This window comes from Gopherus evgoodei, chromosome 12 (genome assembly GCF_007399415.2).
Source record: "Gopherus evgoodei ecotype Sinaloan lineage chromosome 12, rGopEvg1_v1.p, whole genome shotgun sequence".
NCBI lineage: Eukaryota > Metazoa > Chordata > Testudines > Testudinidae > Gopherus > Gopherus evgoodei.
This window is the reverse complement of record NC_044333.1, coordinates 6,040,002-6,055,897: the sequence shown is the minus strand read 5'-3', so window position 1 is coordinate 6,055,897 and position 15,896 is coordinate 6,040,002. Positions and strand designations below refer to the sequence as shown.

The 15,896-nt window shown below is 57.4% G+C and overlaps 1 protein-coding gene across 1 annotated transcript in view; it reads right to left on the bottom strand.

Moving 5' to 3' along the window:
* Positions 1–15,896, bottom strand: part of PLEKHG4 (pleckstrin homology and RhoGEF domain containing G4) — a 165,706-nt gene that overhangs the window by 6,784 nt on the left and 143,026 nt on the right. Inside the window, exons 14-18 of the mRNA XM_030581850.1 lie at positions 10,292–11,244; positions 6,753–7,002; positions 4,516–4,605; positions 2,745–2,969; positions 425–595 (exon numbers count right to left, since the gene is read on the bottom strand). Of these exons, the coding sequence (XP_030437710.1) occupies positions 425–595; positions 2,745–2,969; positions 4,516–4,605; positions 6,753–7,002; positions 10,292–11,244 (1,689 nt within the window). The remainder of the gene's footprint in view (positions 1–424; positions 596–2,744; positions 2,970–4,515; positions 4,606–6,752; positions 7,003–10,291; positions 11,245–15,896) is intronic.

Here is a 15,896-nt window from a genome sequence, read left to right as displayed (position 1 = left end):
GACGCCGAGAGAATTCAGCCCCCTGGCCTGCATGACCCTCATGGTGAAGGCTGCTGAGGCCCAGCCTCCTCTCGCCTGGCAATGCAGCAGCAGAGTCATGGCACTGTCGGAGCCCCCTGCCCCCCAATGCTGGGGCAGCCCTCTCCAGCAGCACAGCAGTGCCCTGCCAGCCCTGGCCCAGCAGGGAACACGGGGCCATATGCATATCGCTCCCTCTGGAGCCTGTCTGCTACACCGTGAGCTGCCTGGGCAGGGGCCATCGCTCTGCCCTGCGTCTGTACAGTGCCTGGCACTGGGGAGTCCTGGCCCTGGTCTGGGCTCCGAGGGGCTCCCACAATACAGGTGACAGGCAGTAGTAAGAGTGTGCCCAAGAACGCCCCCCAGAGGCGCAGTTGTGTGGAGCACGCCGCAGAGGCAGCCTGACCTTGAACGAGCGCTTGTAGATGTACATGTCGAAGCCGCCCTCGATCCTCTTGGGCTTGCTGAAGAGAATCAGGTCCTCAAACAGGAAGACGTGTCTCTGGCACTTCTTGCGGCCCAGCCAGATGGTGAACTCGTCCTGCCGCATCAGCTGCCCCTGCTCCTTGAGGTTCACCTGGCCACAGGGAACGCCAGCCCAGTAAAGCAGAGCCTGCAGCTGAACCGGCTGGGACTGATGCCCAGCACACAGCACTGCCTTGACTGCAGCAGACAAGCAGCTGCAGAGGGCAGGGCTGTGTGTGGACAGCAGGGACCTGATGCTTGAGGCAGCCTGGTCCCCATGTCCCCGGCTGCTGGTGAGACACTGCAGCCAGATATGGCAGAGGAAGGGAATTTGCAGAGGGAAAGATGGGGAGACTGAAAGAGGAACCTTCCTTGCTTCACCCAGGAACCCAACAGAGATCCAGGTCACGAGGGGCAACATGCACCCCACAGAGCACTGCTTGAGTCCTCTAACTAGGATTTAAGTGCCCGGAAGCCGCAGTACCAAGGCCTGGCCAGCCTTCTGCTTGGGTGATTGTCCCCCTGCACGAGTCCGGGCTGCCAGCCACTTGCATGGCAAGTCTGGAAGTACCTGCCAGGGCCCGTTCTTTCCCGTATCGAGGGGGAATGTGTGAAAAAGTGGGAATATTCTGCAGTATTTGTATGATGCCGAGGGCAAGCCTCAGTTTCCCTCTGCATGTTGCATTGCTACCCAGCGGGTGTAAAAGAGTTAACAGTGCGCCTGGACAAGCACAGGAGGTGTGAGTGTCACCTCCCTGTCTGGGAGGGAATGAAGAGAGTCAGTAAGGAACCCAAATCAACCCAGGGTCCAGTGAGACAAAGAGACGGCCCAAGGTCTGAATGATCAACACCTATGAGCAGGAAACCCCAGCAGGTGGGACTGGGAACTGAGCTGGAGAACAGGGTGTCAGGTGACTGGAAGAAGGGGATTTTTAGGGGGGGACTCAGAGTGTGAACTTGGGAAGACAAACAGGTGACGGGAGAGAGCCAGAGATGAGTCCACCACAGCTTGACTGGCCCATCGTGGCGCTGGCTTAGCCAGGGTGGACTATGGCTTAACTCCTGCCTATCTGAGCTAACCCCAGTGCGTTCAGGTTCTGTAGCCAGGTGACCAGTCAGTGGTACCGTGCTTTGGAGAGGCTGCCTGTGTCGCTGTGAATACTCACTGAGAACACTGCGCCCTGATGGGGGACAGCACAGATCTCTCGCAGGAGTCTGGCTGGGCTGGATTTGGTGCAGGGAGCCATGAAGAGAGATGGGGTCACTGGTGCCAACATCCCAGTCTCTCAATCTGCCCTGGTGGAACGGTGCAGGGCCTTGGGGCCCGGCCCACTACAGGGGCACTCCCAGCAGACTGGGGCGCAGACGCTGGGACTCTGTGACAGATTGTTACTAGCAGGGCCGGCTCCAGGCACCAGTGGAGGAAGCACGTGCCTGGGGCGGCACATGCTAAGGGGCGGCACATGCTAAGGGGCAGCTTTGCCTCTTCCCTCCAGCCTTGGGGCAACACAGTCCAGGCGGTTTTTTTTTGTTTTGGCAATTCCGGTTGGCAGAGCCGGCCCTGGTTAGCAGGTCACTGGAGAGAGGGGTGTAGCCCAGCAAACCCTGTGAACGGTAATGCCTATCCCTTCTGGCCAGAACCTCCCCCACGGCACCACAAGCCGTGTCCATCTCTGCCCCCAGCACTCCTGTGAGGAAGAGTGGCTGAGCTCAGACCCAAGCTCTGGGAGGTGGTTCTGTGGGTGGTAGTCGGCGCCTGTCTCCACCCACAGGCAGCTTGGCCTGGGCTCTGCTCTGCTGGCCAGCAAGCAGGGACGGCATCACAGCCACTAAACAGGGCACAACCCCTTGCACTCAGCCATGACTTGATGACACAGCTCAGGCCTGGTCTACACTACAAAATGAGGTCAGCGTCTGCCCTGAGCGACGCAGTTAAGCCGCCCTAAGTCCCCATGTGAACTGTGCGAGGCTGACAGGAGACTTCTTCCATGGTCTTTGCTGCCGCTCTTGGGGAAGGGGAATGCCTGTGCCAATGGGAGAGTCCCACTTCGCAGCAATCCTCAACTCTTGGAGTCCTTGACCACAGCATAAGGGGCTCAGCACCTCCTCCCAAGGCCTTGTCCTCTGCAAGGCCCAGGTGGGCTTTGGGATCCTGTTCCCCATGTGGTGCTACGGGGCAAGTCCCAGCGTCTGCCGGGGGCTGGGTGTGCATGTGGAGGGAAGAATGAACCCCCCATCCAGGGAGAGGGCCCCGCACGTACATCACAATCCCGGATGGCGTCCATGGCTAGCAGGTCGTTGCCGTGCCGAAGCTGGAACTTCACCATCTCCTCTGCTGCTCGGAGGTAGCCCAGCTCCTGCTCCTGGGCCTCGCTGCACTCCTTGATCAGGTCCTTCAGCAGCAGGGCGTATTTACTCATGCGCTGGATGGGTTTCAGCAGGTAGGAGGCGAGGTCCATTTTATCCCCCAGCTGCACCTGCTTGAACTGAGACCCCCCAAGAAAGCTGATCAGCAGAGCGGTGTGTGTGAGCTGCTATTCCTGGGGAGCGGCAAGGCCTCTGTTGCCCCAAGCCCTGGGGCTGGGACTAACGGCTCGCTGAGTTTGCCAAATGTTCTCCACCGGAGCCTCCTGCTCACTAGGGTTCTGTAAGCTACGGGAAGGAACGGAGCCAGGACGTGCAGAGGAATTAATAAGGAGGAAGCAGCAGGGCTGGTGCAAGGATACTGTGCACCCTAGGCAAAACTTCCACCTTGTGCCCCCCTCGCACGTCCGTTCCTTGAGGGGCAAATCCCAATGAGCCTTGATAGACCCTAAGGGCCAACCTGCCCAGGGGCCAGCAGTGCCCGGGGGCTGCTCCCCTGACCAGGTTCCCCCTCCCCGCCCCACTGAACTCCCCTGGAGGGTGCACAGCCCCGCCGCGAGCCCTCCCCTCCCCACCCCCATGAACTCCCCTGGAGGGTGCACAGCCCCGCCGCGAGCCCTCCCCTCCCCACCCCACCCCAGCGGCCCCCGCCCCGAGTCCACTCACTGGTTTTGTTGGGCTTGGGCTGATGCAGCAGCTCGGCAGGGAGGAGCCGCCTTCCGGAGGCACCAGAGAGCCGGAGTGTCCCGCTTGTGGCGGCAGCGAGCCCCAGCCATGGAGGAGCCGGCGCGGCGCAGGGGGCAGCAGCCCTGCAAAGGCGGCGGTGCTGCTAGCAGGGAGCAGCTGCGCCCCCCACCCCTCCTGCCCAGGCTGAGGCCCGGTGCCCCCCGGGGGCTCCTGCAGGCTGCAGCGGATGCATGTGGGCAATGGCCCTCATGCGCCCCCCGGCTCCACACTCGCTGTGCTCGGGCTCTGCGGCTCCCAGGCATGTGAGCTGTCGCCACCACTGGGGCAAAGGGCCCTGAGCTTGCTCTGGAAGGGGCAGCGGCAGCAGCCGCTCACACTCCCAGGAGTCGCAGAGCCTGAGGGCGACGAGGGGGGAGCCAGGGGGCGCACGGGGGCCGGCGCCCGCATGCATCTGCTGCAGCCTGCAGGAGCCCCCGGGGGGAGAGGGGCGCCAGGCTGCAGCCTGGGCAGGAGGGCTGGGGGCGCCACCGCCTTTGCAGGGCTGCTGGCCCCCTGAGCCACGCCGATTCCTTCATGGCTGGGACTCGCCGCCCCTGCAAGCCAATGCTCTGGCTCTCTGGTGCCACCGGAAGGTGGCTCTCTCCCTGCCGAGCCAGGGCACTGCTTTTTCGCACCCCCAACCACTTAGCGCCCGAGGCCACCGCCTAGTTCGCCTAGGGATTGCACCGGCCCTGGGAATCAGTTGTTTGCAGGACACCTTTCCAAGGGAGCATACTCTGCATTTCAGCCCCCTTCCCACTTGGCTCCTCATCCTGTGTGAGCCAGGCAATTCCAGGAGACCATTCCCTGCACCCAGCACAGAGACAGCACCCTGTGTCCTGAACAGGGGCTAGGTTTCTTTAAGCAGACGAGGGAGGGACCCAATCCCAACCCCAATGAACCATGGAGCCCTGATCTGGGCTCAAGGCACAGGGGATTTACCTTAAAGAACGTGTTCCCGTGGCTGGCCAGCAGCGAGTCGGATTTGGGTTTGTTTTTGCTGTATAATGCGTACATCCCAAACTGATCCTTCTGCAACAGAAACAAACACCCCTGAAGGGCCCCTGCACAGTCTGGAACTGCGGCTGTCACCCGAGTTAATGCCAGCCCTTGTTGTCAAGTGATCCCGTTTCCTTTGCAGAGAATTGCTGCAGAGAGTCTGCAAACCAAATCCCCCGGGCCCCGGACTTTAACTGGCTACACTGGGCCTGTGCACATGGGAACTGGGGAGGATGACTCTCCCTACGGATTCCTGGGACCTCGCCAGGAGCCCTGGGTACCTCCTTCAACTCCATGTCAGCATTACGGCAGACAGGGTTGTTTGCTGGTTCCCCCCAGGATCTTCCTTCTGCCCCTTGCCTGGGAGTCCCTGTGGGCTGTATGGCCTGCAGACCCTTACAGCGACGGCTGAACATGACTGTAAAGAGACACTGCAGCTGGTGTTCCCCGCCTGGTGGAGAGGGAAACAAGCTGTCCTGCCACAACCCTGCTTTAGAGCCAAGGCTCCCTGCCCCTCTCCCACACTGTGCTTCATTATTAAAGCCACACCCAAGAGTCGAGGATCTTTGTACTTGGGGTATATCTACATTGCAATTAAAAACCCATGGCTGGCCCATGCCAGCTGACTTGGGCTCCCAGGCTAATGGGCTGTTTAATTGCAGTTTAGACTTCTGGATTCAGGCTGCAGCCTGAGCTCCAGGATCCTCCCACCTCAGGGGATCCTAGAGCCCAGGCTCCAACCCAAGCCTGGAAGTCAATACGGCCATTAAACAGCCCCGCAAGATGAGCCCCGGGAGCCCGAGTCAGCTGGCACGGGCCAGCCGCGGTGTCTAATCACCATGTAGACGTACCCTGAGAGACCACCTGCTCCTGCAATTCCTTCCCCATCTGACATCACAAATGGAGCATGAGTCACAGGGGCTGATGGACTCTAAAGAGCAAAGATCCTGCTGCCCTGGAAATGTCCCTTAATAGTCAGGAACAAGGGGAGAAAAATGCAGCATCTGCTCTTCCCCAGTCTCGGCAGAGCTGCCTGGAGCGCAAGCTGCCTGCTGCACACTGGCCGCCTCCGCTCACAAGCCCTGAGGATTTGTTGCCTGGAGGTGGTTTTGCTGGTGAACTAGGAGCAGAACCAGGCCTAGGTCTGAGCAGGAAGGGGCCAACAGGCCTGCTTCTCCCATGGTTTGTGCTGGAACGGTGGGCGTAACATCGGTAAAGCCAGCACAGGCCATACTGGAGCTCTCAGCAGAACTGATGAGAGTCCCCTGGCCATGTCCGCATTACGGTCCCCAAGCCTGGATTGTCCTACTGTGCTCCAGGGCCCTGGCCTGCAGGAAGTGGCCAGGAAGTGTTCTCTGCTCTGCCCTCTGGCCCCAGATGGAGCTTTCAGGGCAGGCCAGTGTACAAAGCTCCTACTCCCTCCCATACTGCAGGAGCCAGGCAACAGGCCTTAGGAAGCCTGTGGGTCTGGGAGCCCAGCCCAGCCATCACCCCCGGGTCGGGCGTCCTGGGGAACACCAAGGGCTGTGTGTCTGCGGGGGAGAGATGTTCATTAAATGGACAGAAAATGCCGAGAAGTGTGAAAAGGGCAGCGTAAGTAGTGAGCACACAGCAGAGCCTAGGAAATCAGCCCAGGGCAGGTCTCGTGGCTCCCTTGGGTATAGGGTCCAATGCACGGCTCTGCTGGTCTCAGGGCCCTGCACCGCACCTCACCTGGCCAATGCTTCCCCAGACTGCGGCCCCTTCCCACTTCCCAGCCCCTGCTGAGGCAGCTGGGCCGTGCCTTGGGGACCCTATCGTACTGGCCCTGGCTGCCTGAATGTGCACTGCTCCTTCCCTGTATGATCACAAGGCCACGTGTCTCTTACACACCTGGGAGCAGGCTCTAGCCGCTCGCTGTGTTAACAAGACACAACTCCTTCCGGAGCAGCACATTCATTTCCCCTCCCAGCTCCGCAAGCTCAGCTGGGCTTTGGAGCAAGGCTTGTAGCAGGAACCTGGGCTGCTCCAAAGGCATTACTCTGGAGCTCGGTGTCCCGGTCCAACATGGGCTGGCTCCGGGGCTGACGCCCAGGGACAGGCTCTGCAGTAACCCCTGGTCTGAGCAGACTGCACGGACAGTGGCACCTTTTACGGCCTAGCTCAGGGGCAGGACAGCCAGGCGGGCGCAGGTGCCTTACGTGTCTGAGGAAGCCATGGCTGACGCGCAGCGGATGGTTACAGCAGCTCTCCAGTTCCCGCAGGAAGTACTGGCTGTGAAAGTCGTAGAGCTTCTCCAGGTTCCCGAAAATGACGCTGCGCTTCCCTCTCAGGTCCTGGGGCAGGTCCAGGCGCTCCATCTCGGGGAAGTAGCTCTCGATGATGTAACACAGAGACCGCACGTACTCCCGCTCCGTGGTCACCATCTCGTCGATGATGTGCCGCAGTTTGCTGCAGAGGCAGAAAATCTCAGTCAGGAAGGCGAGACTGGCGGGGCTGGCTCTGGTACAGGCTCTGCAGGCACAGGGGTGCCTGGGCTCGGCTCTGCCCGCCGGGGCGGCATCAGAATCTCTGCTTTCATTTGAAAACATTCTGTTTCCTGCCCTGCTAACGGGGAAGGACAGCGTGAAAGCGCGGCTCCTCGGGAAGCAGCTCTCCGAGTACATGCCAGGCTGGTCACGAACAGGAAGGTAAGAAAGTGCAAGATACTGGATGTGCAGGTGGGGGTGTTGGAGGGAGTACAGCCGTCTTAGTAGCCTTTCCTGCTACACCTCCACCACCTCTGTGAGAAAGGTTCTCCCCACTCCCCTTGTGCACAGGCGGCCTACCTTGCCATGGGCAGCACCGTCGGGCTGGCCCAGGACAGATGGCTGTCACAGTCAAGTGACTAGAAAGGCAGAGGGAAGCCCTCAGGGCCCCAGGGTGCAGGAGGGCATCACATAGACCATCGGAAGCTGTTCTTGGGGAGAATGCTCCAAAAGGCCCCTCCGTGGGAACAGTGCCCCGGAGAGCCATGGGGGACCCAGCCATGGCTTCCTGCTCACTGGCATCCCAGCCCCGAGCAGGGCGGGGTGCGCCCCTCTACATGTCTCTCCTGTGACCACCTACACCAATGCTCACGCCTGGCCAGGAAGATACTAACCATCTGAGGCCTGGGGGCTTGGCTTGCGTGCTGCAAGCCAGCATGGGGCAGAGGTGTTGGCAGGTCCCTTCTCTGCACCCCAAGGGGACTGGGATATGGAGAGACTCTTTCCTTTGGGGGCAGGTGTAGTTGGCTTTTAGCTGAGAAGCTTCTGCTTTTTGATTTAACTTTCAGTGGGAAATTAATTCCTTCCTGCCTGCTTCACCCTCATCCTCACCCCTTTCCCTTACAGCAGCACCTAGGTGGGTATCCAGAAGGCAGCAGCAAAAAGCCCAACAGGACCCTGCAACCGATGCCCTCAACAGGGATCATACTCCCAGCTGGTTGCTCCTTCCAGCTTGCACCCCTCAGCCTTCGCCTCTTTGCCGGCAGCAGCTCCAGCATTGCCTCACAGAGTCAAACAGTTGTTTGCCCGGCCACAGCCCCAAGGAACTGCTCTGAGCACTCTCCAGCTTCCCACGGACATTCCCCTTCAGCTTCAGCACCCTTTAGGGGAAAAGCCTACCAGCTGAGCGCCAGGCAGAATAGGAGGTCTGCCAACTCTGCCAGAGGCAGCTAAGATCCTCCCCTTTGGCCTTGGCTGCTGCAGTAGCAAGACATGCTGCACGTACGTGGCAGGGCTGGCAGTGGACCAGGGCACCCTGAACCACTTTGGGATGATCCAGATCCTGAGACCCCTTCCTCAAGTGACGGAATACAGCCCTGTGTTCACACCTGACATGCTACAGTAATAATCTCTGTACAAGCCATGCCCTGAGAGGTGTCATTTGAAACTCATAACTTGCTGATCAGCAGTATCATGGCAAAGCGCCTATAGCCACATTATATGTAAAGTTATGGACATAAGCTGAAATCAGCTGACTGACGAGTGTTTCCCAGGTAAGTCTGGGGAGTGGTTAACCCAGTTTCTCACAGACAAAGGGGCGAGCTGACGTCCCAGCCAGGGGACAACAAAGTTAATGGGCCATTTCCTACCAAATGGCCAGTCTTTGATCAAAACCGGGGTCCGGGGCCGAACGATCTGCATCTTAGCAAAGAACCTGCACGGCATCTCCTTTGTGTAGCAGGCCGCCTGGCTCCTGGTGCTCAGCTCGAAATGCTTTTCAAAGAGGGACTAAACACCTCTAAAAAGGAGGGGCAAACCCCCCAGGCTCCCCTCTCTCCCTGCCCATCTCATTTGCTGTCCCTGCGAAGACACAGGGAGCCGCCTGCTGGACTCCGGGGGGCGGGGGGGGGGCCTGACCCAAGGAGTTTGGTCAGTATCGCTGTGGGAAGCACGTGGTGAGAAACTTTGCTTGAATCTAATGTCGTTTGTTCAGTTAGGCACTAGGAAGAATTTTATCTTTATTTTTTCTTGTAACCATCTCGGACTTTTATGCCTCATTGCTGGTACTCACTCAGAATCTCTCTTTGTAGTCAATTCACTTGTGTTATTGTTTTATTTAATCCAGTGTGGTTAAGTTGAAGTGTCTGGGTAACTCTACTTAAGATAACAAGCTAGTATATATTCTTCCTTTAAACGAATAATGACCTTGCTATAACTGGACTGTCCAGGGAGGAGGGGGGGCTGGGCAATACAGAACATGCATTTCTGGGGGAAAGTCCAGAACTGGGAGTGAGCTGGAGTCACCCTGCAGTAGAACCCAGGCTGGTGAGAGACAGGGTGTGACTGGCAGGCTGCAGTTACACACAGACACATCCGGGAGTGACCTGAATGCTGGCAGGCTGCTTGTGAGCAGCCCAGGCTGGGAGCTGTACCAGTAAGGCATTGCAAGGCACCCCAGGTGACAGGGCAGGGGGAACCCAACCCCCCCACAGGTCTGGATTATACCCCAGCATGTCACATCATCCTGAACCACTTTGGGATTCTCAGCCCCTTTCCTCGCCTCTCTTCCACTTTGGGGAACCTGTGCCATTGTTTTCGGGCACGACAGGCAATCTCTGCGGACTGCTGGGTCCCTGAGGGGTCTGAGCGGAGTGTGCGCCTTCCAGTTCAAGGCCACGCGAAAACCCAACCTCCTTCCCCTTCTGGGCATCCCTCGGGGGAAAATGTTGCAAGAAGACGTGTCAGCCCTGTTGAAAACGGGATCCTAGAGCCCAGTGCCGTAACGGGGAGAGGCTTTTGTCCTGGTGTTTCTTTATCCTCAGGAAACGGGTGCCGCAGTTCTTACATCTTTATCGTACCACTTGTGCATTCGCAAAAAAAAACAAATATCCACCTCATTGCAGAGGGCCCACGGCCTGGCTAGAGGTCGTCCTCCTTTAATGCCAATAACCTAGACGTTGCCCCGTGAGAGACCCTTTCCCCTCCTTCCTCGCAAGGGAGCATCGCTGTAGAGCGTGTGGTGGGAGATGGCGACTCCTCCCTGACCCAGCTGGAGCTTCCCTTTTGCGCCTCTCTGAATCTGCCTCCTCAGCCCATGGGGCCTGTCTCCACCCCAAGACTGGCCCCAGTGCTGGAGATTAAGCAGGCTCCGGCAGAGCACTTGGTACCGTGTCACCAGGAGTGCTGCTTTGCACCTTAGCAGACACAGTGAGAACCATCCCCTCGCAGCCTGCCTGGCCCCTGCACATGGGCTGCGAGAAGAAGTCACCTACCTGCCCCGGCTCTTGGCCTCTGGTGTGGAGCCGTAGCTGCTCTGCTCCTCTGGCAGGCAGTGCGCAGCCCAGCTGTGAGCAGCTTGCTGCCGTGCCGTGTGAGTCCTGTCCGCAAGCTCCGTGCTGCTCACTTCCAGCCCCTTAATGAAGACTCCCGTGTTGCCGTACCTGGCCGGCTCGCTCAGAGTCCTCTGGCAGCTGGACCGCAGGTTCTCAGTGCAGGGAAGATCAAAGCTTTGGGCCTTTTTCAGCACCCTCTTGGACGGTGGTCTCCTGGAGGCTGACGCAGTTGAGCAGGATGAATTCGCCTCAAGAATTTCTAAAATACTCTCCAGGTTTGGCTTGTCCTCAGGCATGTCGCATGGAGCCTCGCAGGCCACTGTACCAAGAGAAACCCTGCTCAAGTAGGGACTCATGCTAGGAGCAGTGTGGGAGGTCAATTCTTCCCCAGCATTGACATCTCTGGAGCTGCTTAGGGATGGTGAGAGAGTTTTTTCCCTGGTCCAAGCAGGAGAACGGTTTGGCCTGCTGTAGAAATGGGACACGTTGTGACTCCTGTCTGAAAGCAGCCCAGGGATGGCTCCCTCCGAGTGCCTCCTGTGGGATAGCCGGCTGCTCTCACCACCACACCGGGAGTGCTCCCCCTCACCTGGTTTCTGCTCAGAGAGCAGAGACCTTCGTGTTCTCAGGGCAGCTTCTAGCTTCTTCTCAAAGACCACTTTTGTCTCCTGGCACTTGGACCATGCAAATTTCCACTGCTTCAGCCCTTTGTCGCTCTTCAGCTCACAGGCCAGCTCTTTCATCTCCTGGAATTTGGCATCGCTGATTTCCGGGTGCTGTCCCTTGTAGCTTTCCAAACACTTGATCACTGCTGCACAGTGCTCTGGGGAGCTGCAGTCCTCCATGCTGATGCAGGCTAGGTGTCGCATCCCCTCCAGCGCCCACTCATACGCCTGCAGGGAGCAATGACAAGGAAAACAGCCAATCAGTATGCTCTGAAAGGATAAACCCCATGCTCAGTGCCCAAGTGCAGCCCAAGAGAAAAGGGTCAGTGTGCAGGCCAAGTGCGCGAGCCAGAGGGGCTGCCATTGTCAATGGGGCTTAACAACTCCGCAAATCAAAAGGCTCTTTATGGAATGGGCTCCAGCTGTGCTGGCTACTCTGTCACTGCTCCACCCTGCAGCAGGGACAGTCCCCGGCACAGGCAGCGCTTGAGATGGCCTGTCCGTCTTCCCCAGTGCGCACGCTAGGAGGGGCAGGCTGTGAGCAGCACCACAGCAGTTTTCAGCCCTCGGTGGGCCTGTGAGGTGCACAGCCCTGGAGCTTACCTGCTACTTGCATCCAGCATTTCAATTCACCCCCATTAACTGAGGTCGGGGGGGTCAGTAGCAAGCAGCAGTTTTTGTTGGGAATTAGACTGTTGCTCCTTCTCTAGCTCTGCTGTGAGACTGGGGTGTGTGCACTGCCAGTAACACCATGGAGGACACCTTCCCTCTCCAGGGGCACTGGCAGTAGGACAGTGGGTCAAGCCCTGCCCAGACGCCTGCTCCTCTTTGGGAGGGTTTCAAAGGGTTTAGGGGGAGAGGTCTGCAGTGTGCACTGGAATTGGGCACTGACCTGCCCCAGAGCTCAGCTCACAGGCTGGGGGTCAGGCCTGCCCCTCCTCTCAAGATCCTCTAGAGGGGAGCTGGCTACGATGGAGAGGATTGCTGAGTTCAGCTCCACAAGGGCAGTGGGAAGCTGCAGGCTAGGCAGGTGCACCTGGTACTCTGCAGACACAACAGCCATTCCCCCTCCTGGGCAGGGAGTGCATAGCACATGAGGGAGGAGGACCCCTTCCCCCAGCCTGAGAGGAGAGCTCCCAGGGCACTGCAGGCTGCTCGGACTGGCAGGGGGCTGAGACAAAGGCCAGCCCTGACCCTCCTCTGCCATCATGGCCCCTAACTCACCCAGGTCTGACCCTCCCCTGCTGCCATGGCCCCTAACTCAGCCAGCCCCGATCCTCCCCTGCCATCATAGCCCCTAACCCACCCAGGCCTGACCCTCCCCTATCGCCAGGGCCCCTAACTCAGCCAGCCCCGACCCTCCCCTGCCATCATGGCCCCTAACCCGCCCAGGCCTGACCCTCCCCTACGGCCACGGCCTCTAACCCAGCCAGCCCCGACCCTCCCCTGCCATCATGGCCCCTTAGCCGCCCTGGCCTGACCCTTCCCCCAACCATGGCCCCTAACGCAGCCAGGCCAGCTCCCAACACCATGGCTTGTGACCTGTTAGTCAAAAATTCTGGTTAACAAAGAGGGAAAGAGTTTGGGTGTGGGACAGGGCTCAGGGCAGGGGGTTGGGGTGCGGGAGGGGTTTTGGGGTGCTGGATCCAGGCAGCACTTACCTCAGGTGGCTCCTGGGAAGTGGCGACGTGTTCCTGCTACTCCTAGGCAGAAGCAAGGCCAGGCAGCTCTGCACATTGCCTCCACCCCCAGGTGCCGCTCCCACAGCTCGCATTGGCTGCAGTTCCCAGCCAATGAGAGCTGCAGTTCCCAGCCAATGGGAGCTGCAGTTCCCAGCCAATGGAGCTGCAGTTCCCAGCCAATGGGAGCTGTAGAGCCAGCACTCAGGGTGAGACGGAGGCAGTACAGGGAGTCCCCATGGCCATTCCTCCACCTAGGAGCAGCAAGGATAGGTCGCCGCTTCTGGGAAGCCATGCAGACCCACGTAGGGAGCCTGCTGGCCCCGCACCAACTGGACTTTTAAGGGAAATCAGAAATGCCAATTCTAGAGCTTTCTGGTTGGTAAAGTGCCAGATAACACCGCCTTTACTGTACATGGATGCTACAGCATGAGGTTAGTAAGAATTAATCCACACACAGCTGCCTAAACCAGACTCTTCAAACATCCTGGTACTGGTAGAAGTTACAATTGTATTGCAGGAGTGGTGTGGAGTGACTGACAAGAATCAGAGCCCGCTGTACTCGAGCACTGCCCAGAGGAGCAGTAACAAGACGGTCACACTCCAAGAACTCCCAATTGAAATGTCCAATTTCTGTGAATAGTTACTGCAGCCACAGTTTTTCAACAAGCCCAAGCCTGGCAGAATTAGACGGGACAATAAGCTGTACAAGGCCTGGTCTACACTGGGGAGGGTGTGTGTATGCGGGGGATTGATCTAAGATACGCAACTTCAGCCACGACAATAGCATAGCTGAAGTCGATGTATCTTAGATCGACTTAAGTCACGTCCTCGCAGTGCGGGATCGATGGCCACCGCTCCCTCGTCGACTCTGCTTCTACCTATCACCCCGGTGGAGTTCTGGAGTCGACAGGGAGCGCGTTCAGGGATCGATGTATTGCGTCTAGACGAGACACGATACATCGATCCCTGATAGGTTGATCACTACCCGCCGATCCAGGTAGTGTAGACATACCCTTAGTAGTGAGCGTAATCAACAGTTGGGACAAATTATCAAAGGTTGTGCTGGATCCTTCATCACTGGCCACTTTAAAATCAATTTTGCATATTTTTCTAAAGGATCTGCTGTAGTTCACACAGGAACTATTTCAGGGAAGTTCTCTGGCCATGTTATGGCAGTAGCTTCAATCTGCTCTATTTTATGAAAATTAGCTTGCCCCTCAGACTCCTGGCAAGTTTCCAACGTGAGTCCTAGATAAGCAAAGTTTGAGTGCCACAGCTGTGCATGCTCTTATGGCAGGTGTCACCAGGGGGCGCAGTTAAACAGTCTACGTCCACACTAGGAGCTAGGGGAGTGATCCCAGCTTATGTACACTTCTGCCAGCTCAGTGAAGGCTGGTGTGAATATAAATGGCAGTGTAGCTTGGTCATACGGGCAGCAACAACAGGGGCACACCTTAGCTGAGCTGAGTACAACCTCACCCAAATCCTGGGGGTGTCTACTTGGCATGACCAAGCCATTGCACAGCTACTGTCAACCGGGATACTGCGACTACCCTGCTATTTAAACTGAGCTAGTGCAATTGTGCGTCTGCAAGCCGGGAATCACACATCAAGCTCTCAGTGTAGGCATGGCCTTAGTGTGCAAGCAAATGTAAGGCTTGGGAAGACCTGCTGTGCTGGTTTTCGTTTTGGTTTGAAGAGAGGTAGTTCTTGGTCCGAGGAGTCTGTTCTCCATGTGCTGAGTGACCACCTCTGTTCCAGGACTAGTGAAGGTGTGTAAATACAATGAGTTACATGTACAGGCTGCCCAAAGCCTATGTCACTGCTTTCTCCTCCACTGGGAAGCGGACCTGCAAAGCCCCAACATCTGCTGCCTCTCTGCCGAGGAGGACAACACTATATGGGAATAGTGTAGGCAGTACAGGTACTGGACTCTTTGCTGAGCACTGGAGAATCACTAAAGCAGAAGCATTTGGCAGAAAAGGACCTAGGGATTACAGTGGACAAGAAGCTGGATATGAGTTGACAGCGTGCCCTTGTTGCCATGAAGGCTAACAGCATTTTGGGCTGTATAAGTAGGGGCATTGCCAGCAGATCGAGGGACATGATCATTCCCCTCTATTCGGCACTGGTGAGGCCTCATCTGGATTACTGTGTCCAGTTTTGGGCCCCACACTACAAGAAGGATGTGGAAAAATTGGAGAGAGTCCAGCGGAGGGCAACAAAAATCATTAGGGGGCTGGAGCACCTGATTTACGAGGAGAGGCTGAGGGAACTGGGATTATTTGGTCTGCAGAAGAGAAGAGTGAGGGGGGATTTGATAGCTGCTTTCAACTACCTGAAAAGGAGTTCCAAAGAGGATGGATCTCGACTGTTCTCAGTGGTAGCAGGTGACAGAACAAGGAGTAATGGTCTCAAGTTGCAGTGGGGGAGGTCTAGGTTGGATATTAGGAAACACTATTTCACTAGGAGGGTGGTGAAGCACTGGGATGGGTCACCTAGGGCGGTGGTGGAATCTCCATCCTTAGAAGTTTTTAAGGTCAGGCTTGACAAAGCCCTGGCTGGGATGATTTAGTTGGGAATTGGTCCTGCTTTGAGCAGGGGGTTGGATTAGATGACCTCCTGAGGTCCCTTCCGACCCTGATATTCTATGATTCTGTGGTTCTATGGTAACAGTCTGTATTGTTAATAGCCCTGATTCACTGCTGTGCTCAGTGGGGTGAACCAATATAGCCAAGTGCCAGCAACCGAGAGGCAACAACTGGAAAGCAACTGTGGAGCAGAAACTGTCTCCACACAGAGAACACAAGATTCCTCCACACAAAGAGGAAAACGCCAGAGGTGCCCCTTATACGAGGGATGTTGAAGCAGAGGGGGAGAACATGCCCTAGGTGTTATGAGGCCATGGAGGAGGAACGTACGCTCAGCTCTGTGATCTGTATGGTAACTGAATGCCAGTGCACAGGGCCATATCTGTGGGGGCAAGAGACAGAACAGAGCCACTCCAGAGACAGATGCAAGGGTTGGGGAGCCTCCTCAGTCCTTTAACTACCGTTCTTTCGAGCTGCAGTTACATGGAGTGTGCCCAGCCAGTCTCACTACACATGCAAAGCTAGAAGCTACTTCAGAAACCGCAGCAGCTGCTCCAGAACAAATGTTGTCAGATCTACAAGGACAACAACCAAAGCCTGCAGACAC